General features: G+C 43.2%; 1 protein-coding gene across 5 annotated transcripts in view; it reads left to right on the forward strand.

Annotated features, from left to right (window-relative positions):
- The window catches only part of snx29 (sorting nexin 29), a 659,344-nt gene that overhangs the window by 69,937 nt on the left and 564,516 nt on the right, over positions 1-24,891 (forward strand). For all 5 annotated transcript variants that reach the window (XM_068056248.1, XM_068056249.1, XM_068056250.1 and 2 more), the window contains 2 exons: positions 13,557-13,737; positions 17,978-18,048. In XM_068056248.1, the coding sequence (XP_067912349.1) occupies positions 13,557-13,737; positions 17,978-18,048 (252 nt within the window). The remainder of the gene's footprint in view (positions 1-13,556; positions 13,738-17,977; positions 18,049-24,891) is intronic.

Raw genomic sequence — 24,891 nt, forward strand, 5'->3', positions numbered from 1 at the left:
TGCCTGGCACTTGTGTGGCATGAATGTTACTTGTCACATATTAGCCCAAGCCTGGATGTTGACCGGGTCTTGCTGCATCTGGACACGGGCTGCTTCAGTATCTGAGGAATTGCGAATGGTTTTGAACATGGTGCATTCATCAGCAAACATCCCCACTTCTGACCTTATGATGGAGGGAAGGTCATTGATGAAGCAGCTGAAGATGGTTGGGTCGAAGACACTACCCTGAGGAACTCCTGCAGTGATGTCCTGACTGAGATGATTGACTTCCAATAACGACAACTATCTTCCTTTTTCTATGTATGACTCCAACCAGCAGAGAATTTTCCCCCTGATTCCCATTGACTCCAGTTTTGCTAGGGCTCCTTGATGCCATACTTGGTCAAATGCTGCTTTGATGTCAAGGGCAGTCACTCTCACCTCATCTCTGGAGTTCAGCTCTTTTGTCCATGTTTGTACCAAGGCTGCAATGAGGTCAGGAGCTGAATGGCCCTGGCAGAACCCAAACTGAGCGTCAGTGAGCAGTTTATTGCTGAGCAGGTGCCGCTTGATAGCACTGTTGACGACCCGTTCCATCACTACAGGGGAGGCGGTGGCATCGTGGTGACGTCACTGGACTAGTAATCCAGAGACCCAGGTTAATGCTCTGGGAACATGGGTTTGAATCCCACCACAGCAGATAGTGAAATTTGAATTCAAATAATAAATCTGGGATTAAAAGCTAGTCTATTGGTGACCATGAAACCATTGACGATTGTTGTAAAAACCCATCTGGTTCATGAATGTTCTTTGGGGTAGGAAATCTGCTGTCCTTACCTGGTTTGGCCTACAGGTGACTCTTAGATGCCCTCTGAAATGGCCTAGGAAGCCACTCAGTTGTATCAAACTGCTACGAAGTCTATGTGATGGAAGTCTGTCATAGAGAGATACTCTACTGGCTTTCAGCAGTCCACTATATTTCATAGTAACATTCATCTGGCGAGGGAAAAATGGGGAAGAAATATCTGCTAGAAGTTGTGAAGGCAGGTCAGAACAACACACCTTCTCACAGACATGACCTTAATTTATGTTTAATCCGCTGCCAGCTGCTGTTGTCAGTAGGAATTTTTCTCAACTTTTTAAATTGGGAATTATCTAGTTCCAGCTTGCTCCAACATCATTTTTTTTCTGCTCATGGAAGTTTTAGCTAATGAGGTATATACTCCTACTCCGGGTTTTTTTTGGCTTTGTTCAATTTGAAAATGCTGCATTGTATGCACCATTTATTCTTGAAGATTGGATAGCTTTGATCAGTAGTCCTCTGCTCACTAGAACCCAACCATTGGAATGGGGTCTGAATTGAAAATCTGAATGTTCTGGTAAGAAGGTGATTTTGTTTTTCCTTAGTCGTTAGAATATCTCTGGGTTAAAAAAAATTACATTCTTTGTTTTTAAGCTGCTCTAAGTCAGCTGATTCCAGTTGCCATGGAATTTCTTTTCTTGTTTTATTGCACTACTTTAGTGGACTATTTCCAAACCCATGGCACTTTATTCAGTGGCGCAGTGGTTAGCACCGCAGCCTCACGGCTCCAGCGACCCGGGTTCGGTTCTGAGTACTGCCTGTGCGGAGTTTGCAAGTTCTCCCTTTGACCGCGTGGGTTTCCGCCGGGTGCTCCAGTTTCCTCCCACAGCCAAAGACTTGCACGTTGATAGGTAAATTGGCCATTGTAAATTGCCCCTAGTGTAGGTAGGTAGTAGGAGAATTGCAGGGATGTGGTAGGGAATATGGGAGTAATGTAGGATTAGTATAAATGGGTGGTTGATGGTCAGCACAGACTCGGTGGGCCGAAGAGCCTGTTTCAGTGCTGTATCTCTCTATGACTAAATGTTGGTTGATGTTGTTCTTTGCTCTAATTATGTTTGCAGTATTCTACAAATGGTGCATTTTTGAAATTGATATTTTGGGAAAGGATTTGTGTATAATCTACAGCATAGTCGATTACACTGCTTTATCTATAATAAGACAGTTTCTCTCTCTCTGCATTTTCTAATTGGTCGGTGGTTTGATTTGGTGGGTGGGGCCTGGCTTGTTTCCTGGCACCTGGCTCTCATTGCTCACTGCCCTCGGTTCCTGGCCCCTGGCTCTCACCGTTCCCTGGCCTTGGTTCCTGGGTGCCGGCCCCCACTGCTCCCCAGTCTGGCCCCCATCTCGTGGGGCGGCCCCACCCCCACCCCGGCCTCGGATACTGGCTGCCTCTCACCAGCCTTGGTTACTGGGCTCTTCAGACGCCCCCATACCAATCCCCACCTGCTACTGTCATGGAAAGTGGAATGTCATGGGAGGGGGAGAGATGGGGAATGGCGTGGGAAGGGGGGAAATGGCAGTGGGAGGAATGGCATGGAAGGGGATGGTGGCAGGGGAGGGGTGTATGGCATGGGGGGTGGCATGGAAGGGGAGGAGCGACATATGGGGGCAGTGGCGGCCTGGGGGGGGGGTGGGGGGAGACAGCATGGAAGGGATGGAGGGGGTTGACGAGGAAGGGAGGGGGATGGCTTGGGGGGAGATAGGGAATGGGGGATAAGGAAGGGATGGCATAGGAAGACGGAGTAGGATGAGATGATGATACGAGAGGGATGAAAGGAATGTGATGGGTATGGCATGGGAAGGATGGAATGGCATGCGAAGGGGATGCAAAGAAGTACCGCTGCAATGATTTCATCGCAAATATTTTCTGGATCTCTGCTGGTATAGAAATAAAGATTAATAGAGTTTAGCAATGAAAGAAGGTTATTGTGCCAAGACAAAAAGTTATTAGGTTTAAAAAATGTTCCCTTCATAAAATTAAAATGATTATACTTGCTGATCTCACTTTTTAATATGTTCTGATTACCTGTCATTTTTGTGAATTTTATTCTCCCCCATGATAAGGACTCAAAACTTTTTGACCTTATTGAAAATGGAATAGTGTAGGTCAGATGGTTTCACAGGTCGGCGCAACATCGAGGGCCGAAGGGCCTGTACTGCGCTGTAATGTTCTAATTCTAATTCGAAAGCAAGGAATATCAGATCCCCTTCTGTAAACTGTGTTTAATGCAAATTGGACCAGAATATCCTAGAACAGCACATTTGGCCTGAATGCCAAACCATTGTGTGCCCTGGTCCTCCAGTTACAATTTTATGCTTCTGAACTTATCAGAATACGCCACAGCGAGGATAGCGGCACTTCAGAAGTGACGCAGCTAGTGGCCATTGATACACGTTTGCTATCAATTCCTATTTCGATCACTTGGACATCACATTATTTATAGATTTTTTTATTCGGGCTTTATAAAAATGCATATTTGACCTGTGCAAAGTTACCAGAAATTTATTAGGTTTTTTAATAGTGTTTAAAGTTGTATAAATTTAATTCCTGGTGTATTGTGGGAAGGTTGTGTGCCTGCAGGTGATACAATAGCTTTCCATCAGGGCTCACTGGATAGCCTTCTGGAGCAGGAACCTGAGCTGAGTTTCACAGGTGCACTGAGGCCATTCTCATTGCCATTAGTTGAGGCCAACTAACTCAGCACATACCAAGAATTGATCTTGGCACCTTCTAATTTGTATGATTCAGCAACACTTTGCCTTTATCAATTAAGCTATTAGTAAGATGTTTGTGTATCATTTTAGGTACAGTTTAGGTGCAATTTATCTTGCAAGACATGTAAAACAGAAAACGTAATAGGTAAAATTAAAATTTATTGAGTATTTGCCTGTCCCTGCCCTCTTCATAGCATTGCAGAATCTCTTCAATACTATGGTGGGAGGAGGAATGAGAGGTGAAGATAGATTTGTGTGCCACTGAAGAATGTCATGTGGCATTAACGTTATTTAGTAGGCCCACTTAAAATGCTATGTGCAATTTGTAAAATGCTATGTGCAATTTGTCTTGGTTAATATTTGGCCCTTGTTATGATTCTCAACAGGATTACTAGTTGCAGATAGAATTGTATTCCTTTAGCTGGACCATTGAACCTTGATGGAATGGAGATTGTTCACACCATTTAACTGTGCAGGTCCTGGGATGAGCAACAAAAAGTGCTGATATTCCCAGGTCACTGCCTAAGATACATACTGTAGAAAATGTTGCAGACATTTTTTTAACAAAACCCTTTCTTAAAGCATTCTGTCATACAAAAAATAGAGATACATAACGTTTTTACACTCGGCTGCGTTCCTTGTGAAGGAATACATCGTTTCTTTCTCTTCATTCACCTTGCCCTCCTTTGCAACGTGCAAAGAAGAGGTTGGCCATACTCCCAGTCTTCTAATTCCATTTTCAAGTCAGTCAGTCACAGAAATGGATTAGGAGCTTTGCATCAAATCTCTGCTTACCTCAGTGTTGTCCAATATGTTAGTGAACAGCCACATGTGGCTATTTGGGAATCGAGAGGTGGCAATTGCATTTCTGATAAATAAATAAAAATGCATTAATAAATCTGGAATAAACTGCTGGTCTCAGTAATGATGGTCGTGAAACAACCAGATTTTCATAAAAACCCATCTGGTTCACTAATGTCCTTCAGTGAGAAAATCTGCCAGTCTTACCTGGTCTGGCCTACGTATGACTCCAGCCCCACAGCAATGTGATTGACTCTTAACTGCCCCTTGAAATGGCCTAGCAAGGGAGTGAGGGTAGAAATATCTTATGTTTACCACCAGTTTTAGGTTTATGCTACTAAGGATAGTGAAATAAAAAGAGGTGGTGAGTGGCTGGGTGGTCATTTGTAAGCCATGAACAACCTGTCCGCACTGTGTGCTGTTGGAGGGCACAGAGTGTGAAGAAGGGAGTTTGGTAAGGAGGGGAACTATAAATTAATTCAGTAAATTTGACTGCACTCAGTCGGAGCAGCGCAAATTAGTGAGACCAGCGGGGCTATTAAGAGTGTGAATCAGCGAGACCAACAGGGCTCGCTGTCACCTTGTAACCAGTCGGAGCCCGCCTTCGGGAAGAGAAAAAAGAGATGTGACATCACAGGGAAGTAGGTAGGTGATGGGCTGGAGGATATTGCAGCTTAGGGACTGCATTTCAACAACTGGCAGACTAAAAAAGAGAAAAAAGTTAAGTATTAATAATAAGGAACAAGTGAGTAGCTGGTGAGTATTATCTTTTTTTTAAGTAAAGTTTATTTTAACAAGTGAACTGTAGTGATTAGTAGTAGGATTTATCAGTACTAATAAGTTTTTATTAATAGTTCTAAGGTGTTTTAGTGTTGGTAACATTTCTCTTGTTTAGCGGTAGCAAAAGGCCAACTAATAAATAAAGGTATGCTTCAACCTTGAGAGCGCACCTCCTGTGCTCTGTGGGAGCTCCAGGATGCTTCCCATATCCTGGATAACCATTTGTGCAGGAAGTGTCGTGAATTGAAGCAGCTTGAGCTCTGGGTTTTGGAACTTGAGCGGCAGCTGGTGACACTGCGGGGCATTCATGAGGATGAGAGCTATGTTTATAGACAGCTTAAGATTATGCAGGGAAAGAGGGAATGGGTGACTGCCAGGCAGTCAAAAAGAAACATGCAGGTAGTGTAGGAGACCTTTGATTGCATCTCACCCTCCCAACAGGAGGTCAGTTCTTAATGCTGATGAGACTGAAGGTTCATCTGGGCAGTGCAGCCAGAGCCAAGTCCATGGCACCACGGGCGGCTCAGCTGCACAGGGGGCTACAGGGAAGACTGGAAGAGCTATAGTGATAGGTGATTCAGTAGTCAGGGGAACAGACAGGCGTTTCTGTGGCCACAGAAATGAATCCAGGATGGTATGTTGCCTCCCTGGTGCCAGGGTCAAGGATGTCACTGAGCGGCTGCAGAGCATCCTGAAGGCGGAAGGTGAACAGCCAGCTGTTGTGGTCCACATCGGAACCACGACTTAGGTAGAAAGAGGGATGTGGTCCTGCAATCAGTATTTAGGGAGCTGGGTAAGAAGTTAGCAAGCAGGACCTCAAAAGTAGTAATCTCCGGATTAATCCCAGTGCTATGCGCAAGTGAGTGCAGGAATAGAAGGAAAGTATCACGCACAAGTGAGTACAGGAATAGAAGGATAAGACAGATGAATGTGTGGCTGGAAAAATGGTGCAGGAAGGAGGGCTTTAGATTCTTGGGACATTGGGACCAGCTCTGGAGGAGATGTGGCCTGTACAGGCCGGACGGGTTGCACCAGAACAGCCGGGATAAAGTTCCTTGTGGGACGTTTTGCTAATGCTGCTGGGGAGGGTTTAAACTAGTTTGGCAAGGGGATGGGGACCTAAGGGTAGCCTCAGTTGGGACAAAATCAGAAATGAAAATGGAAGGCAGAAAATTAATGGATGAGTCTGGAGAACCAAGGAAACAAAGGTTAGAAAATAAAAATAAGAGTTTGACAGTGCTCAATGCAAGGAATATAGCAAATAAAGCAGATGAGCTGAGGGCACGGATAGACATGTGGCAGTACGATATCATAGCTATTACAGGAACATGGCTTAAGGAGGGACAGGAATGGCAGCTCAACGTTCCTGGTTACAGGGTTTTCAGACGCGATAGGGAGGGGGATAAGAAAGGAGGGGGAGTGGCAATTTTGGTCAAAGAAATTATTACAACTATGAGAACGGATGATATGTTGGAAGGTTCATCAAATTTGGCCATATGGATTGAGCTAAGGAACAAAAAAGGGGCAATCACACTGCTGGGAGTGTACTGTAGACTTGAGGCCTGCTACCTGACCTGAACCCGATGGGACCTGACAACATGTGTCGGGTTCGGGTCAGGTTGGGCCCATCTTCCGGGGCCGGCTTTCGGGCTCCGCTCAGGTCGGGTTGGGCCAAGTCCAGGTCGAGTCGGGTCAGTTAAGTGCTCTGCTGTTAAGTATTAAAAATAAAAAACTTACCTGAGCTGGGAGTTCAGGATGAAACTGAGTCTGCGCAATGAGCGAGTGATGTCACTATGGCGTCATTGTGCACGCGCTGTAGCTTCTTGCAGGTTCGGTGTCAGGAAGGTAAGTAAAGGGATGGTCGGGTCGGGTCGAGTAGTGGCAGGTTCGGGTTGGATCAGGCTTGAGTCGGGTTGGGCTCGGGGCAAAATCGGAGGGGATCGGGCTTGGGTTGGGTTCTATTTCCCGACCTAAAGCAGTCCTCTACTGTAGACCCCCCAAACAGAGTGAGATAGAAAAGCAGATATGTAGGCAAATCTGAGACGTGCAAGAACAATAGAGCAGTAATAGTAGGGGATTTTAACTACCCCAATATTAACTGGGATCGTTTTTAGTGTGAAAGGAATTGAGGGAGCAGAATTGTTGAGGTGCATTGAGGAGATCTTTTTTAGCCAGTATGTAGCAAGTCCAAGAAGAGAGGGCGCAGTTTTAGGAAATGAAGATGTGCAGGGGGAAGGAGTGGCAGTGGGAGAGCATTTTGGTGGTAGTGATCATAATTCAGTCAGTTTTAACATGATTATGGAAAAGGACAAGGATAGAATGGAGTTGGAGTTCTCAATTTGGGCAAGGCCAATTTTACTAAGCTGAGGAGTGATTTAGCGAAAGTGGACTGGAAACAGCTACATGAAGGTAAATCAGTGTCAGAGCAGTGGGAGGCATTCAAAGGGGAAAGTTAGGGGTTCAGAGTAAACATGTTCCCACAAAGAAAAAGGGTGGGACGGCCAAATCTAGAACCCCATGGATGTCGAGGAGCTTACAGGGTAAGATAAGGCAGAAAAGGAAAGCTTGTGCCCGACGCAGAGAACTCAATATTACGGAAAGTCGAGAGGAGTATGGAAAGTGGAGGGGTGAAATCAAAAAGGAAATTAGGGAAGCAAAGAGAGGGCATGAAAGAATATTGGCAAGCAAAATCAAGGTGAACCCAAAGATGTTTTATTGATACTTTGCGTCTGTCTCCACAGAAGAGGGGGACAATGCAGATATTGTAGTTAAGGAAGAGGGGTGTGAAGTATTGGATGTGATCAACATAGGGAGAGAGGGCATATAATGGGATTAGCATCCTTGAAAGTTGATAAATTACCAAGACCAGATGAAATGTACCCCAGGCTGTTAAAAGAAGCAAGAGAAGATATAGTGGAAGGTCTGACCATCATTTTCCAGTCCTCACTGGATAAAGGTGTGGTGCTGGAGGATTGAAGGACTGCTAACATTGTACCTCTGTTTAAAAGAGGAAGCGAGGGATAGATTGAATAATTGCAGGCCAGTCAGTCTAACCTCAGTCATGGGCAAATTATTGGAATCCATCCTGAGAGACAGGATAAATTGTCACTTAGAAAGGCACAGATTAATCAAGGATAGTCAGCATGGATTTGTTAAGGGAAGATCTTGTCTGACCAGCTTGATCAAATTTTATGAAGAAGTAACAAGGAAGATAGATGAGGGTAGTGTAGTTGATGTGGTCTACATGGATCTTAGCAAGGCTTTTGACAAGGTTCCAGGTGGCAGACTGGTTAAAAAAATAAAATCCCATGGGATCCAGGGAAATGCTGCAAGGTGGATACAAAATAGGCTCAGTGGCAGGAAACAAAGGGTAATTGTTGCCGGGTGTTTTTGCGACTGCAGGGCTGTTTCCAGTGGTGTTCTGCAGGGCTCAGTACTGGGTCCCCTGCTTTTTGTGGTATATATTAATGATTTGGTTGTAAATGTGGGGGGCATGATCAAGAAATTTGCAGATGACGCAAAGATTGGCCATGTGGTAGATAGCGAGGAGGATAGCTATAGGCCGCAGCAAGATATTGATGGTCTGGTCAGATGGGCAGAAAAGTGGCAAATGGAATTCAAATCAGAGAAGTGTGAGGTGATGCCTTTGGGGAGGTCAAACAAGGCAAAGGAATACACGATTAATGGGAAATTACTAAGAGGTGTAGAGGAAGAGGGGACTTTGGAGTAAATGTCCACAGATCCCTGAAGTTAGCAGGACAGGTCAAGAAGGTGGTTAAGAAAGCATATGGAATCCTTTCCTTTATTAGCCGAGGTATAGAATATAAGAGCAGAGAGGTTATGCTGGAACTGTATAAATCATTGGTAAGGCCACAACTTGAGTACTGTGTGCAGTTCTGGTCAGCTCATTACAGAAAGGATGTAATTGCACTAGAGAGGTACAGAGGAGATTTACGAGGATCATGTCGGGACCAGAAAAATGCAGCTATGAGGAAAGATTGGATAAGCTGGGGTTGTTCTCCTTGGAACAGAGAAGGCTGAGGGGAGATCTGATTAAAATGTACAAAATTTTGAAGGCATGGATAGAGTGGAGGTGAAGGGTTTATTTACCTTAGCAGAGAGGTCAGTGACTAGGGGCCACAGATTTAAAGTGATTGGTATAAAGATTAGAGGGGAGATGAGGAAAAGCTTTTTCACCCAGAGGGTGGTGGGGGTCTGGAACTCACTGCCTGAAAGGGTAGTTGAGGCAGATATGCCTCAATTCATTCAAAAGAAGTCTGGATATGCACCTCAAGTGCCGCAATCTGCAGGGCTAAGGACCAAATGCTGGAAGGTGGTATTAGAATGGGTGGAACGTTTTTCAGCTGGCACAGACACGATGGGCTAAGTGGCCTCTTTCTGTGCCGTAAACATTCTATGATGTCTGGTGGTCATGAATGGTGCTTTATAAATGCAATTCTTTCTGTTTTCTTCAGTTAATTTTAGAGAGGTGTGCATGAATATTCCATCAAATGGGCACTCCTTTCATTCAGGAACCTCCGTATGCATTGCCAATTTCACCTGGGTGCTGGAATTTCCAGTGCCTGTGAACAAGTTCATTGCATTTTTGTCTGAGAGAGAGAGACAGAAGAAAATGGGTGCACATTAGGAGTTGCAGTTTCCATCCTGTTTCTCTGGAATTACACTTTTCAGGCAGAAAATATATAGTTAACTGAAGCATGAGTGCTGGTGTGAAAAATAAAAAAATGACTTCCTGTTTTGAACTTTTCAAATAGTTTAACTTATTTAGTAAGTTTCAAAGTTACCGATGTTTTGAATGAAGATCTTTTTGATATTGCTGAGGAGGACTGATGTTTACGTTGGGCTCAGCTAACCTCAGAGGTTGCCACTGGAAGCAGTGAGCCAGGCCTGGACCATGGCAAATGACCATCTGGTCAGGCGTTGATCATTGGAGACCCAAATGCATATCGACGGCTGTCACTGGGATCTTCCTAGAACAGTTAGTTCCAGGTAATGTTGAAGATCAGTTTGGGTATGCTTTCCAAGAAATGCAGCTACAGAGGCTTCCGATAGGCCTTACAGCAGAAATGCGGCAACAGGAGTTTCAGTTCCCACATATTCGATATGCAGGGTTTCTTCAAATACAGGAGGAGAGAGGAGACTGGTGCACTGGGTTTCTTTCAAAGGGAGAGAAAGAGATGAGCTGAGTTTCCTTGGCAGGCAAAAACCAACTGTCTTCCAAGCAGTTTACACTCCCAACACACTGTCCAAAGTGAAACCAAACAATGTCACAAGAGACAAGCCTCCTGACCCATATAAATCTTGACCTGTCACTTTTCAGTAAACATCTTCTCCAAGTCAAAACAACAAGCTCCCTGCTGGTATTTTGTCTGAAAACAGGTGCCTTCCAGTAAGGGCTTGTTTAAAAGCCAAGTCCAGGAACCTTCTGGTGACCTCTTTAAAAAAAAACGAACAAAGTTCAGCATTTCTTCAAGCTTCCAGATGATTTAGAGTCATATAGAGATACAGCACTGAAACAGGCCCTTCAGCCCACCGAGTCTGTGCTGACCAACAACCATTCATTTATACTAATCCTACATTAATCCCATATTCCCTACCACATCCCCACCATTCTCCTACCACCTACCTGCACTAGGGGCAATTTAAAATGGGCAATTTAATGTCCATAATTCAACTATAAGTCCTTAAAAACATATTTTACAAAAAATAGAAGCACTCTTGTAACAGTAGGCTTACAAAAATTACATTTGTGAGCCTGTACTTTGCATATCAGCTAAGATCTGGAATACTTCTACCCGCGGCAGTACATTTGTTACCTTGAGGTCAAGCTGCTGTTAGATTTATACTACGTCCAAGCCACTGTAAAGATCAACATTCATATTTTGGGTCACAGATTACCCAGGAGCATTGCCATGGGAGATCTAATTTTGTGTGTGTTGTTTGGGAGAGATATAAAAATTTTGAGTGCAGGTCACTTCAGAATGTTGCACTTCAGTAAATGTGCAAAAATGCTTTGGCATATCCTGACGCTGTGCAAAAGTGCTTATATAAATGCAATCTCTTTTTTTCTTTTAATGCATTGTGCAGTACATCGTATAATGCTCTTGTCGTTAACAGCATATCCTTCCTGTAAGCCACTTAAGAAGATGGGGTAATCTATATAATGTTTGCTTTTTTCCTAAATTTTTAAGCATATGGAACGATAGCATTAAGAAATCCTTTACCAATAATATATACCTCCTTGGAATGATAGAAAATGGTCAACATTTGTTTCTGATGCATAAAACTCCAATGTGAATTTGAGTTGTCATAAGGTTCCTAGTGTGGTGGTTTGGTCTTGTCCTTTCATGGAGTCTATCTGACCTAACTATATCTCTCATAGCTTTAGATTTACTACTTGACTTGAAACAGGCTCAGGTATACTTTCAAAATCTGAACGGGACAAAGGAAATTTAAATATGTGACTCTTAAATTCAAATGGAGCTGCCGATCGAGCTTATAGAATCATAGAATGGTTACAGCACAGAAGGAGACCATTCAGCCCATTGTGTCTGTGCTGGCTCTCTGCAAGAGCCTCCCTCCTTTTAGAAAAGCTTTTTCTCATAGCGCTGCAAATTTTTTCTCTTCAGGTAATTATCCAATTCTGTTTTGAAGGCCTTGATTGAATCTACCTCCACCACGCACTCAGGCAATGCATGCTGGATCCTAATCACTCGCGTCAAAAAAAAAAAGTTTTTCTTCATGTTGCCTTTGCTTCTTTTGCGAGTCACCTTAAATTGGTGTCCTCTGGATCTGGATGTTTCTGCTAATGGGAATAGTTTCTCCCTATCTACCCTGTTCAGACCCTTCATGATTATGAACACTTTGAACAAATCTTCTCTTAATCTTTTCTTTTCCATAGAGAACAGTCCCAGCTTCTCCACCCTATCTACGTAACTCAAGTTCCTCATCCCTGGAACCATTTTTGTGAATCTTTTCTGGACCCTGATGCCTTAACATCCTTCCTAAAGTGTGGTGCCCAGAACTGGACTCAATACTCCAGTTGAAGCCAAACTAGTGTTTTTATCATAACTTCCTTGTTCTCTTACTGTATTCCCCTATTTATAAAGCCCAGTTCCCTATGCTTTTTTAACCACTTTCTCGACCTGCCCTGCAGCCTACAATGATTTGGGCACATATACCCATAGGTTCTTCTGTTCCTGTACACTTAAATTTATATTGCTTCTCCTTGTTCTCCTTATCAGAATGAATCACTTGTCTGCATTACATTTCATCTGCCACTTGTCTGCCCATTCCACTAGCCTGTCTGTGTCCTCTTGAAGTTTATCACTATCCTCCTCACAGTTCACAATACTTCCAAGTTTTGTGTCATCTTCAAACGTTGAAATTGTGCACTGTACACCCAAGTCTAGATCATTAATATATATCAAGAAAAGCAGTGGACCCAACACCAATCCCTGGGGAACCCCAATATATACCTTCCTCCAGTCTGAAAAATAACTATTCACAACTACTCTCTCTTTCCTGTCACTCAGCCAATTTTGTATCCATGTTGCTACTGTCCCTTTTATTCCATGGGCTTTGACTTTGCTGACAAGCCTGTTACGTGGCACTTTTTCAGATGCCTTTTGGAAGTCCATGTACACCACATGAACCACATTACCCTCATCAACCCTCTCTGTTTTCTCATCGAAGAACTCAAGCAAGTTAGTTAAACACAATTTTCCCTTAACGAATCCATGCTGGCTTTCCTTAATTAATCCACATTTGTCTAAGTGACTATTAATTTTGTCCTGAATTATCATTTTCTAAAAGCTTTCCCACCACCGAGGTTAAACTGACTGGCCTGTCGTTGCTGGGCTTGACCTTAAAAGGGTGTAATATTTGCAATTCTCCAGTCCTCTGGCACCACCTCTGCATCTAAGGAGGATTGGAAGATTATCGCCAATACCTCCACAGTTTCCACCCTTACTTCCTTTAGTATCCTTGGTTGCATCTCATCCAATCCTGGTGACTTAGCAGCTTTACAGCCAGCCTTTCAATACCACCTCTTTATCAATTTTTAGCCCATCCTGTGTCTCCTCTTTCACTTGGGCAGCATCTTCTTCCTTGGTAAAGACAGATGCAACGTATTCTTTTAGTATAAAGACAAAATCCATACGATGCTTGGGTTGAATGGAATTGTTTGTTTCCTCTGATATCTGCTGCAGACATAATGTACTGGGGCTTTTGTGCATCAAAACAGATTGCATCATTTGTTCTAAATGAACCTGTTTTTATTCCATACTCAAAGACTGAGGAAAGTCAATCATGATGCATCAAAGATGTGGTTAACTTTTTTCACAACTGTCTTAAATCAATTTATTATAAATAAAGATGCATTTTTCTTTTTCAGACCCTGTGTTTTGGTATTATGTGAAAGAACATCTGAATAAACATGAACTACAGCGATACTACTCTTTAAAGAATATCACAACAGATATAGGACGGGGCAGAGCATGGCTTCGATCTGCACTCAATGAGCATTCACTCGAGCGATACATGCATATGCTTCTTGGTGATGGAAACCTTCTAAGGTAACAAGTGACAGAAAAGTTGTTACTTGTAACACAAGTGTATTCTCTGCAGTTTGAATATCCTCTATACTGTCAGTTGGCTACTAGGAGTAACCTACTTGAACAAAGCAGAAAATTAGGTATTCCAATATAGTGGGCTGAGTTTTTAGCACTCTTGCCACTGAATCACAAGGTTGTTGGTTCCATTCTAACAATGGACTTGAGCATATTTTCTAGGCTAATAATTAATTGCAGTGGTGAGGGACAGCAGCATTGTTGGAGCTTCTTTCGGTTGAAACATTAAATTGAGGCCTTGGCTTTTGATTAAGTTGATGACACAATTTAAAAGAATTGCAGGGATTTCTCTCATTTTCGTGGCCAACACTGCTCCTTAAAACAACAGCACCAAAAACAAATTAACCAGTTATTCATTCATTTCCTGCTTAATGGACAATAGCAGTTTACTTTCCTCTATTTTAACTAGGCTATGCTAACATAGAAAATTATATATTAATCTGAAGAAGCTGCATATATTAACATTTTAATCATGCTCCATCTTTCATTCCCCTGCCCCCATTCAAAGGGGGACCCCTTTATTAATTTTTAATAATCAACTCTGATTCTTGCTGATAGAGTGTCTCTGATTCACAATTTTGTACCTGCTGAAGGAACCTCCATTTAAAGCCTAGCTATTTCAACTCTACAAAATCAAATACAGAAATTTATGTTCTTTCAGTATTCTTTCCAGCAAATGTCACGACAATCAGGAGCTGATTTTTCTCTGTCCCTCTTCCCCAAGTTTAAGGATGCCAAGGTCAGTGCTGTTGCCTTGTGCCTCATTGCGATCAGCTAACGTCGCATAGACCAGGGATCAGATCTAGAACTTTGTTCTCCATTTATTCAGCTTTTCATTTGGCTGTTTATTTACCAAGTGAGCTATCACTGGAGCTCTGTAATTTTCAAAACATTGTCCGGAATTTTAAGGTGGGTGGGGGGGGGGGGGGGGGTGGAGTCCCGTCCACCGGCTGAAAAGTTGGTGGTGAGCCCGCCTCTGCCAGGCCTGGGGATCCAGACCGGATTTTATGCTCCCCAGGCCCTTAATTGGTCTTGGGCGTTGGGGGTGGTTGGGGCTTTGGGGGCGGTTGGGGCTTTGGGGGCTGCCCTCCGTGGCTGCCTAGTTTCATCAGGCAGGTTTTCTGAGGCCTCAGCCGCCCGCCAGCCTAATGTTAAATACCCATGGCGACAGGCAGAGGCCCTTAAATGGCAGATAATTGGCCACCTAAGGGCCTTGATTGGCCTGGGGCGGGTGGGCCGTTTCTCACTGCCACTGCTCCACGTAAATTGCCAGCAGAGGCTGGAGCGGGTCAGAAAGGGCCCCCCCAGCTTCTCACTCCATTTTACGCCCCCCGCCTCTGCCACCAGCCCGCTCTTTTTGGGGGTGTAAAGCTCTGGCCATTGTTCCACATAATTATTGGTACCTTTTTTGTTTTAAGTACCACATCCAATGATTGTTTCGGTTGCTTTTCTGCTTTATTGGATATAATTGGTTGTTTCCTTATATCAGTTAATTCATCCACACTTGGTACTCAGACAACTGTACCGTGGTTTGAGTGTTTTTCTTATCAGTAACTTGACTTGAAAAAATTTAACAAATTATAGATATAATATATTGCATTTCCTGTATATAGAATGTATGCGGTCATGTTTTTGTCATACTTCTTATTCCAGTTGTCTCCATTGTGAATGATTATGCCCACGTTAATAATGAAAAATTACTTTGTAAACTCATCACACTCTAATTACACAAATGGCATTGTGTCGAGTATGGATGTCTTTGGAGTCTCTTAAAAATTATAGAACCTCTGACTGCTATCTTGTTTTACCTCCCTGTAAATGTTTGGTTTCAGATTTCACTTTCTATGAACATTTTAAATTTAAAAAAAAATTAATTTTCTCCCTTTTGCAGACTCTTTCAGCCCCCTTATGTATCATCTCCTTTGTAATTAACAAGTAAATTGGCATTTTTTACTGATCTTTACTTCTGTGCATTTGCCTTCTCCTCATCTTAGATATGGGATTATTGTAGGGTTTGTATAAATGGGTGGTTGATGGTCGGCACCAACTCGGTGGGCCGAAGGGTCTGTTTCAGTGCTGTATCTCTCTATGACTGTATATCCTCTTGGTTGTACAGTCACAGTTGCTCTCACATTGCTGAGCACAATTGTCTGCTATATCAATTTTAGTTTGCAAATTTTTTTGATAAATAATTTCTGTGTGTAAAAAGCTGAATTCCCCACTTTCCACCCTGACCTAATTATTCCCTGCACCTGAACCCTGCTTCACCTGAAGGCAAAACATGGGGCTGGATTTTTAAAGCCGAGTGCGGGTATGAGCGCGATTTAAAGATCGTGTTCTCGGAGGTCAAAACTGGAACCTGCCGTCTCCGGAACCCAAAGCCATTTTTAAAGGGACGCTGGAAGGCAGGGAATGGCAACCCCGCATTCCTCCAGTTAATTGCCTGTTGAGCTCATTAACAGGCTTATCTGGGATTTTTAAAGGGAGGGAAGGCGGACAACACCATGTGGGGAACATGGTACGGTGTACAAGATGTGAACACTGCAGGGAACCATGAGGGCTATGGGAAGGGGTGATTAAAATAATGCCAAGGCACAACATTAAACTCAGCAGCTACAAGAGTGCCAAGACTAGCCATTGCTGGATCTGTGAGACTTGCTTTTCTTCGAGGTGTTTTAGGAATCGGAGAGAGAGGTGAGCCTGCTGGCATCACTTGGGCACCTGGGGTTGGCAGGGGAAGGCTTGGTGAACGAAGGAGTCCCAGCTGAGGGAGTTTGGATGGAACAGGCTTCTCTGACATTGGACAGAGCAGCCAGGATGAGCTTCAGTAAAAGAAACCTACTGGACAGCGGGCAGCCAGAGGAGCACAGCCAGGGATTGTAAGGGGAAGAAGGCGCTATCCAAGCTATCAGGTCTACTGTCCCAAGAGCCAGCTAACTGCAAATGACAGAACACCAGTGCTGTAGGAGGCTGTCCTTATCCAGGCAGATGGTGTTGGACCTTTTTTCTCTGATCCATAATGACTTGAGGCTTCGCGTCCCCCATGGCGGTTGCCTACCTGCAACATCAAGGTCACCATCAACCTGAATCTCTATGCAACTTGGTCGTTCCAGGGATCTTCTGTGGACCTAACATCTCGCTGTTGGCAGCCATTGGGCAGGTCATGGATGCCATATTCTGAAGGGGGAACTACATCCACTTTGATGCAGAGGACATTGGATTTTGCCTCCATCGTTGGATTTCCCCTGCTACTTTTCTTCTGCCTTTCTGATTGCTCTTCGCTTGTTGGGAAATGCCATAACTTGGGCGGCGCAGTGGTTAGCACCGCAGCCTCACAGCTCCAGCGACCCGGGTTCAGTTCTGGGTACTGCCTGTGCGGAGTTTGCAAGTTCTCCCTGTGTCTGCGTGGGTTTCCGCCGGGTGCTCCGGTTTCCTTCCACAGCCAAAGACTTGCAGGTTGATAGGTAAATTGGCCATTGTAAATTGCCCCTAGTGTAGGTAGGTGGTAGGAGAATGGTGGGGATGTGGTAGAGAATATGGAGTTAATGTAGGATTAGTATAAATGGATGGTTGTTGGTCGGCACAGACTCGGTGGGCCGAAGAGCCTGTTTCAGTGCTGTATCTCTAAAAAGAAAAATAAATAAAAACTCCAGTTTGTGTTCCTTAGAAGGCAGGCTAAAGTTGTAACTTCCATGTTGGAAACCATGCAAGTCTGATTTATAGTCTGTTCATAGTACTATAGGGGAATGTTGCAGTGTTGTCATTAATGTATTTTGGTTAAGCTATTTTGAATGCTATTGCACTGTGGTATTGGGGATTAGTTTTGAACATATATTTTTGATACTCAACTATTTGTTTCCAGGGCATTCATTAATTTGTATATCTATAATATATATCTATGTCAAAGCAGTTTTCATACAATGTTGCAAAACACAGTTGCCATTTTACTGACAATCAGATGTCTGAAGTGTCATCTCAGCTAAAGCACACGAACATTTTTGTCTTGTTTACCTGTAGAGCAACTAGTCCTGACTGGTAAGCAGTTGTGGAAATCAGAATCCATTTTAGATGAATACTGCATTGTACTAAAACAGGCTAGTTCCTTTTTAAGATATAAGTTTGTTCTGACTTAATGTTTTATGAACAGAGAAATAATTTTGCTTTTTTTCAATCTTGCGATTTTTAGTGTCTTCTATGAAGACTGGTCCTTTATGAGGGAGGAAGAGCGTGCAAGCATGCTTCCGACAATGGCAGCAGGTAAGACGCACTACCAGTAGTAGTTTTCATTTCTACTGGTCATGCTTAAAATATTTTTTGTATTAATGATGCACGCAAATGTAAAATTTTCTTGAAAGTAGTGTACATGAAGGTTATGAAAAAAAAGCCTGATTACATGTAAATGTTAGCAGGCTATGTTGGTAGCTGCAGAATCATTGTTTTAAAAAAAAACCTTGTTTGCAATGCGGTGAGTTTTAAATACTCCACAGGTTTCACCATTTGTTTCAAAGTGTTAAAATTTTATGCAGATCTTCAACTTAGTTATTTGTCTCAGCAAAATTGTTGACTGTTTACCAACTTTCCATTTATAACTTGTGTGTGTATAAACGTGCATTTGGGACCTGGGTGAAGTCTTTGCTGTGTGGAAACGTCTTTTGTGACACTGAAATGAGGAATACTTAATGTATTTGTACATGGGCTATAAAATGGTGTTAAGTGTTATAAGGCTTGACCAATAAAATCCTTGCTTTAAAAATTAAATCTTCATTTACATCCTCTGCGTATTATAAAAATAAGTGCAAATCACTAATGGACAATAACATTAAAAGATTTTACTTGGTGAATTGAAATCTGTCGTTTGCCATGTGACCCTTCCTTCCCACCCTCCATAAAAGGCATTTCTCAAGGTGTAGCCAATTTTTTTTCCTGGTGCCAGTTCAGACATTTTTCTGATTAGATATTGATTTAAGCTCTTGCAAATATCAGTGAGGAATTTGTTGATCACCTACAATGCCTTCCATGCTTGCAAGGGCATAACATTGATACTTGTACTTTAACTTCTCCCCAAAAGTCTATTAGGGTTACCCTGTCATGCTAGTGCTCGAATATTGAGCCCTAGTAGAATGAGCAAAATTCCTATTAAATATTTTGCTCAAGCTGCATTGCCCAGCATCTCTAAGTTCTGGGTCATGTGATTGCTTGATTGAAACCATTGGAGAAAATTGAATAAACTTAATCCTACTAGTTGTAGTGGTGTAGTAGTACAGTTGGCTTCAGTATCTTTGGGCTAGGGAGGAGGAATAGCTCCCATTTCTATTTTGTTTTCCGGTGACCCCTACTAAAACGTTCATGTCGGTGGACATTGAGTGATTAAAGAGCTTGGCTTTGATGGCCTTTCACAGGCTAGGCTTGCATATAGAACTGCCCATGGGCATGGTAATGGATGGTTACTAATGCCCTTAAACAAGGCTTCTAGAGAAAAGAGGGAAAAAGGTGAGAAAATTTATTTTAGAAAAAACTTGGGAACATCTGGAATCTACAATTCATATTTTGCAGCGCTGGAGTCAGAACTTTTGAAGGGAGTATAAGCACTGAAAATGTGAAATTTATTTCCTAGGCAGTCCTGTCTCGAAGGAAATTTTGATTTAAATAAAAAAAAAAAATCTTTTTGATGCAGCTTTCTGAAGGACTGTTTTTAGGTTGAAATTGACATCTACCAGGATCCCAGGTACTGATAATCAACAGCTGTGATAGGTAGCCCTTATATTTTCAAATCAATACCTTTTGAGTACCCTTCTTGAACATTGCCAAGTCATTATATGGTATTTGGGGCTCATTGCTGAAGATGAGCAGAGTCCACCAGATTCTCAAGTGGACTCCACCAACAACATAGTATCATCTGTGCAAAGAAGCACCTCAGTACTTGGAACTGTGCAGTACAGACATTTCATCCCTGTCTCTTATGCTGCTACCCATTGATGAAAACAGTAGAGAAACATTTTACTAATCTTTTGAAAGAAATATGTTCAGCAACTGAATCATCTACTCTTACATGGATCTTGGAGCTCAGCCACAAACCAAATAAATGTCATGATTTAGTCATGGACTTACATAGCATCCAATTATACCATGAAGGTAGAAAGAAGTATCTGGTTAAAAGCCTTTTGAAAATCTCTGAAAACTGACAGGATGCAGAGCTGGGCTGAGAAGTGGCAGATGGAGTTCAACCTGGAAAAGTGTGAAGTGATTCATTTTGGAAGGTCGAATTTGAATGCGGAATACAGGCTTAAAGACAGGATTCTTGGTAGTGTGGAGGAACAGAGGGATCTTGGGGTCCATGTCCATAGATCGCTCAAAGTTGCCACCCAAGTTGATAGGGTTGTTAAGAAGGCGTATGGTGTGTTGGCTTTCATTAACAGGGGGATTGAGTTTAAGAGCAGCGAGGTTATGCTGCAGCTCTATAAGGCCCTGTTTCGACCACACTTGGAATATTGTGTTCAGTTCTGGTCGCCTCATTATAGGAAGGATGTGGAAGCTTTAGAGAGGGTGCAGAGGAGATTTACCAGGATGCTGCCTGGACTGGAGGGCATGTCCTACGAAGAAAGATTGAGGGAGCTAGGGATTTTCTCATTGGAGCGAAGAAGGATGAGAGGTGACTTGATAGAGGGGCACAAGATGATGAGAGGCATAGATAAGAGTGGATAGTCAGAGACTTTTTCCCAGGGTGGAAAGGGCTATCACCAGGGGGCATAATTTTAAGGTGATTGGAGGAAGGTTTCGGGGAGATGTCAGAGGTAGGTTCTTTACACAGAGAGTGGTGGGTGCGTGGAATGCGCTGCCAGCGGTGGTAGTAGAAGCAGATACATTAGGGGAATTTAAGCGACTCTTGGATAGGTACATGGATGATAGTAGAATGAAGGGTAGGTAGTTAGTTTGATCTTAGAGTAGGTTAAAGGTTTGGCACAACATCGTGGGCCGAAGGGCCTGTACTGTGCTGTACTGTTCTATGTTCTAAGTAAGGGGGTTCTCCTAAACCATGCATTACTCTGCAATGTCATATAAATTTACAATCTTACCTACATATTCTTCATGAGAGAAAGGTCTAGCATTTTTTTCTGACACTGCTTGCAACTAACATACGTGCCATAGCAATTTTGCAGAATCACACAATTGTTACATCGTGAGTACCGATTTAAGAACCACTGTGATTCATGAGGCTTGTCAGTATCCTCCTTTTGTGTAGAAACTGCACTTGCACTCTGGAATTTTGGGGTATGCACACCGCAAGCAGAATCCTATTCAATCTCTGAAGAAGTGGCTCCAGAGGCAGTAGTGGTACTTGCCACTTAAAGACTATTACCTCTTCTTGCTTAAAACAGGCAAATGCTAACATTTAGCATATACATATCTAATATCTTATGCCAACAAGTGGATAGAAACTTGCGAACTAGTTTCAATTTACTTGACTATTAACATGAAATTTTGACAGTTGGTATGTGTAATTTGCAAAGTAGGGACTTAGGCCTGTGAGGTTTGACCAAGGGCTTCAGAAGACATAAAGATATCCTTGAGGTTCCCAAAGTTTACTTATTACGTACCCCCTTCCATATCTTCCAGCTGCCCATGTACAGGATTAGTATTTTAACCCCTTTATTGCGCAAGCATTGTAAAAAATGTGCAAATGACAATACACATATAAACAGCTTAAATAATGGCTTAATAGTTCTATGCGTCATTAATGTGACGGATGAATTTGTTTGTTCGAGCATAGGCACCTAGTGTTTGGTGTGATAGGCAACTGTTTGAGTTGTAAGTTGTTTTCTACACAAAGGCACTGATGCCACTGATTTCATTCCAGTGAATGATGAAAATCCACTTTCACACAAGTTGTAGCAAACAGTATCAAAACCTTGACACTCTTTCTGACAGTTCGCATTTGGACCCAAAATTCAGCCAATTGCTTTTGTTGGAACTCAGTCCTGAGTCAGCTGTTAGGTGAGATGTCCAAAAAGTTCTCTTGTTCTTTTATTGACAATTTTTTTTGTGCCGACCTATCATTGACTTTGCTCTATCAGTGCACATGCCGATACATTGTGATCAGACGATATTATATTGATTTATGTAGCTGTGAATCAACAGGAAAATCTCCTCAACTATTGTTCTGGTAGGCTACTTCTGGCAAGCCAAAATGTCCTCTTGTATTGCAACTTCGTGAATATACCTCACGCACACCAGAAGGTGAGCTAAGCCTCCCACGCTGCAGAATCCATCCAGCTGCAGAACAAAATACTGGCTGCTAATGACACGGTTCACTAAGTGAGTTAGGACATCATTGACCATGACATTAATTCGAAGTGACATTGTATTGTTTCGTTACGGCATTAACTGAATTAATATTTGGGCTTTCTCTCCAAGCAAAGTGCTTACCATATCTGCAGCTGCAGGTCGTCTACATTCCCCTGCTATGGTGCAAGGTTTCGTGAGCTTCACAGCTCTGTAACTCACAAAGTATGAGGCGTCAAGGGCCTTAATATTAACCTCAGAAGCAGCAGAGTGCAAAACTGTCTTGCTTGCCATTAGCTGCGCCCACGTCTGTTGAAAAATTATGGTGGTTTATCTTTGTGTTCGTGTTTTGTTTTCAATGGTAGAGGAAATGGTTTTAGGCTGTTATTCAACAGGACTTCACTATGTAATACACACTATGGCTATTCAGCAGCTCCAGTCCAAGTAAATCCCATTTCAATGTAGTTTGTGTCATATTTACGTCTTTTTGATATAGATCCTGTTTTGTGTCTGGTGTCAACATTTTGCTTCACAAGCTGAGATTTGCATGTTGAGTCAGTAGTCATTGTCTCACCACCGATATCAGCAAGTGCACTGGTACTGGCAAGATAAATTTCATTACTTCGCTTTTCATCACAGTGTCCTTAATACTGCCTGTCATTAGCCATCTGTCCACTTTTCACTGTTACATCCTAGCAGATATTGTACGACATATACAACCAAATACAAGCCCAACTGAGTTCTGATCTCAGTTAGACTGGACAGTTGCTGGGTAACTGAAACCATGCTGTGGTGTGTGTGATGATTGGAGGTGAGGGCTCTGCATGTCATTGTCTTTGTGTATCTGTATGCTCATCGGTACAACTTGAAATAAATTAACTACTGCCTATAACAAATTCCTGCAGGGCTTTAAGGCTTCGTCTGAGTAGCCTATTATGTAAATGCTACAAATAAATAAAATAATAAATAAAATCCACCATCGGACAATTTCCTCCAGCGTACCTCCCAGAAATGTATGCCTACCACAGTTTGGGAATGCTGGTTTTAGGCAAAGCCAGCCAGTGAACCTTGGTTTGTGCTACAGCCTGCTTGCTGTTGCAACTTGTGTTAAGTGACTGATTCCCATTCTTAAAGTATGACATGAGCAGTTTGTTTGGGCCTAGGTCTTTAAATTTGTCAATCTTCTATGTAATTGTACTAGATCGCATTCTGATTTTCATTTGTTCTCATGGTGGGCAACACAGGTGAGGCCACATTTCTTGCCCATTCCTGGTTGCCCATAGAAAGGGATGGTGGACCCTCTCCTTGAACTGCTGCAGGCAGTGTACTGATCATGTTTCAACAATGATGGTAAGTAGGGATTGCAAGATTTTGGCTGGAATTTTATGTCCCCTGGGGTAGTGGGGGGCGCATGTAAAATTGTGTGTGTGGGGGGAGAGGGGGGTGACTTTCTTGTTGCCTTCCCGCCCAGGCTGCAATTTTACGAGTGGTGGGGGAGGTGACAAATGGTCCTCCTGCCCCAGCCCAATTGAGGCCCTTAAGCGGCCAAATAATTACCATTTAAGGGCCTACTCCTGCCGCCACTTGTACATTACCAGTGATGGATGGTCACTTCTTCAGCTGTGCAGGCCGCCTAGTAATACCTGGCAGCCTCCTTGTAGGCCTGGGGGTGAGGGGGGGGGCCTCCTGATCGGGCACCCTGTGCCCCATGGAGGTACCTCCCCCCACCCCCAGCAGCTCATGCTGCCCCAACAGGTGCACCCAACCCGCCCTGCCTCAGAGGGGCGGAAGTCCCGCCCGAGGCCAATTAAGGGCGTGGGCCATTTAAAGTCTCTGTGTGGCTCTCAGGCCCAGTGAAGGCGGGCTCACCCCTGTCTTTTAAGCTGCTGGGTGGGGCCTCCGTTGCAACGTAAAATTTCAGCCTTTGACTCAGTATTGATGAACTAACAGTGGTAAATGTCCAAGTTAGGATTGTGTGACTTAGAGGGGTATTTTGAGTTCATGGCATTCCCATGACCTTGCTGCTCTTGTCCTTGGTTGTAGACGCTATGGGTTGGGAGGTGGTATGGAAGGGTTAAGTTACTGTAGGGCATCCTGCAGAAAATACATACTGCAGCCATAGTGCACTAGTTGAATGAGGGTGGGGAAGGTGTTCAATATTGATCAGCAGCCCTGCTCATGGACTATAGGAAGGATGTGATTGCACTGGAGAGGGTGCAGAGGAGATTCACTAGGATGTTGCCTGGGCGGGAGCATTTCTGCTATGAATAGATACTGGACAGGCTAGGGTTGTTTTCCTGAGAGCAGAAAAGTCTGAGGGGGGACCTGATTGAGGTATACAAAATTATGAGAGGCACAGATTCGGGTAGATAGGAAGAAACTTTTTCTCTTAGTGAAGGTGTCAATAACCAGGGGGCATAGATTTAAGGTAAGGGACAGGAGGTTTAGAGGGGATTTGAGGAAAAAAATTTTGGGTGGTTGGAATTTGGAACACACTGCCGGAAGGGGTGGTAGAGGCAGAAACCCTCAACATTCAACAAGTATTTAGATGAGCACTTGAAATGCCATAGCATACAAGGCTATGGGCCAAGTGCTGGAAAATGGGATTAGAATAGGTAAAAACAAGAAATGCTGGAACCACTCAGCAGGTCTGGCAGCATCTGTGGAAAGAGAAGCAGAGTTAACGGTTTGGGTCAGTGACCCTTTTTCGGAACTGGAATAGATAGGTGCTTGATGGCCGTAACAAACACGATGGACCCAAGGGCCTGTTTCTGTGCTGTATAACTCTATGACTCTAGCTTTCTGCTCTGTCTTGGTGTT

Source organism: Heterodontus francisci, chromosome 24 (genome assembly GCF_036365525.1).
Source record: "Heterodontus francisci isolate sHetFra1 chromosome 24, sHetFra1.hap1, whole genome shotgun sequence".
In the NCBI taxonomy this organism is placed as follows: domain Eukaryota; kingdom Metazoa; phylum Chordata; class Chondrichthyes; order Heterodontiformes; family Heterodontidae; genus Heterodontus; species Heterodontus francisci.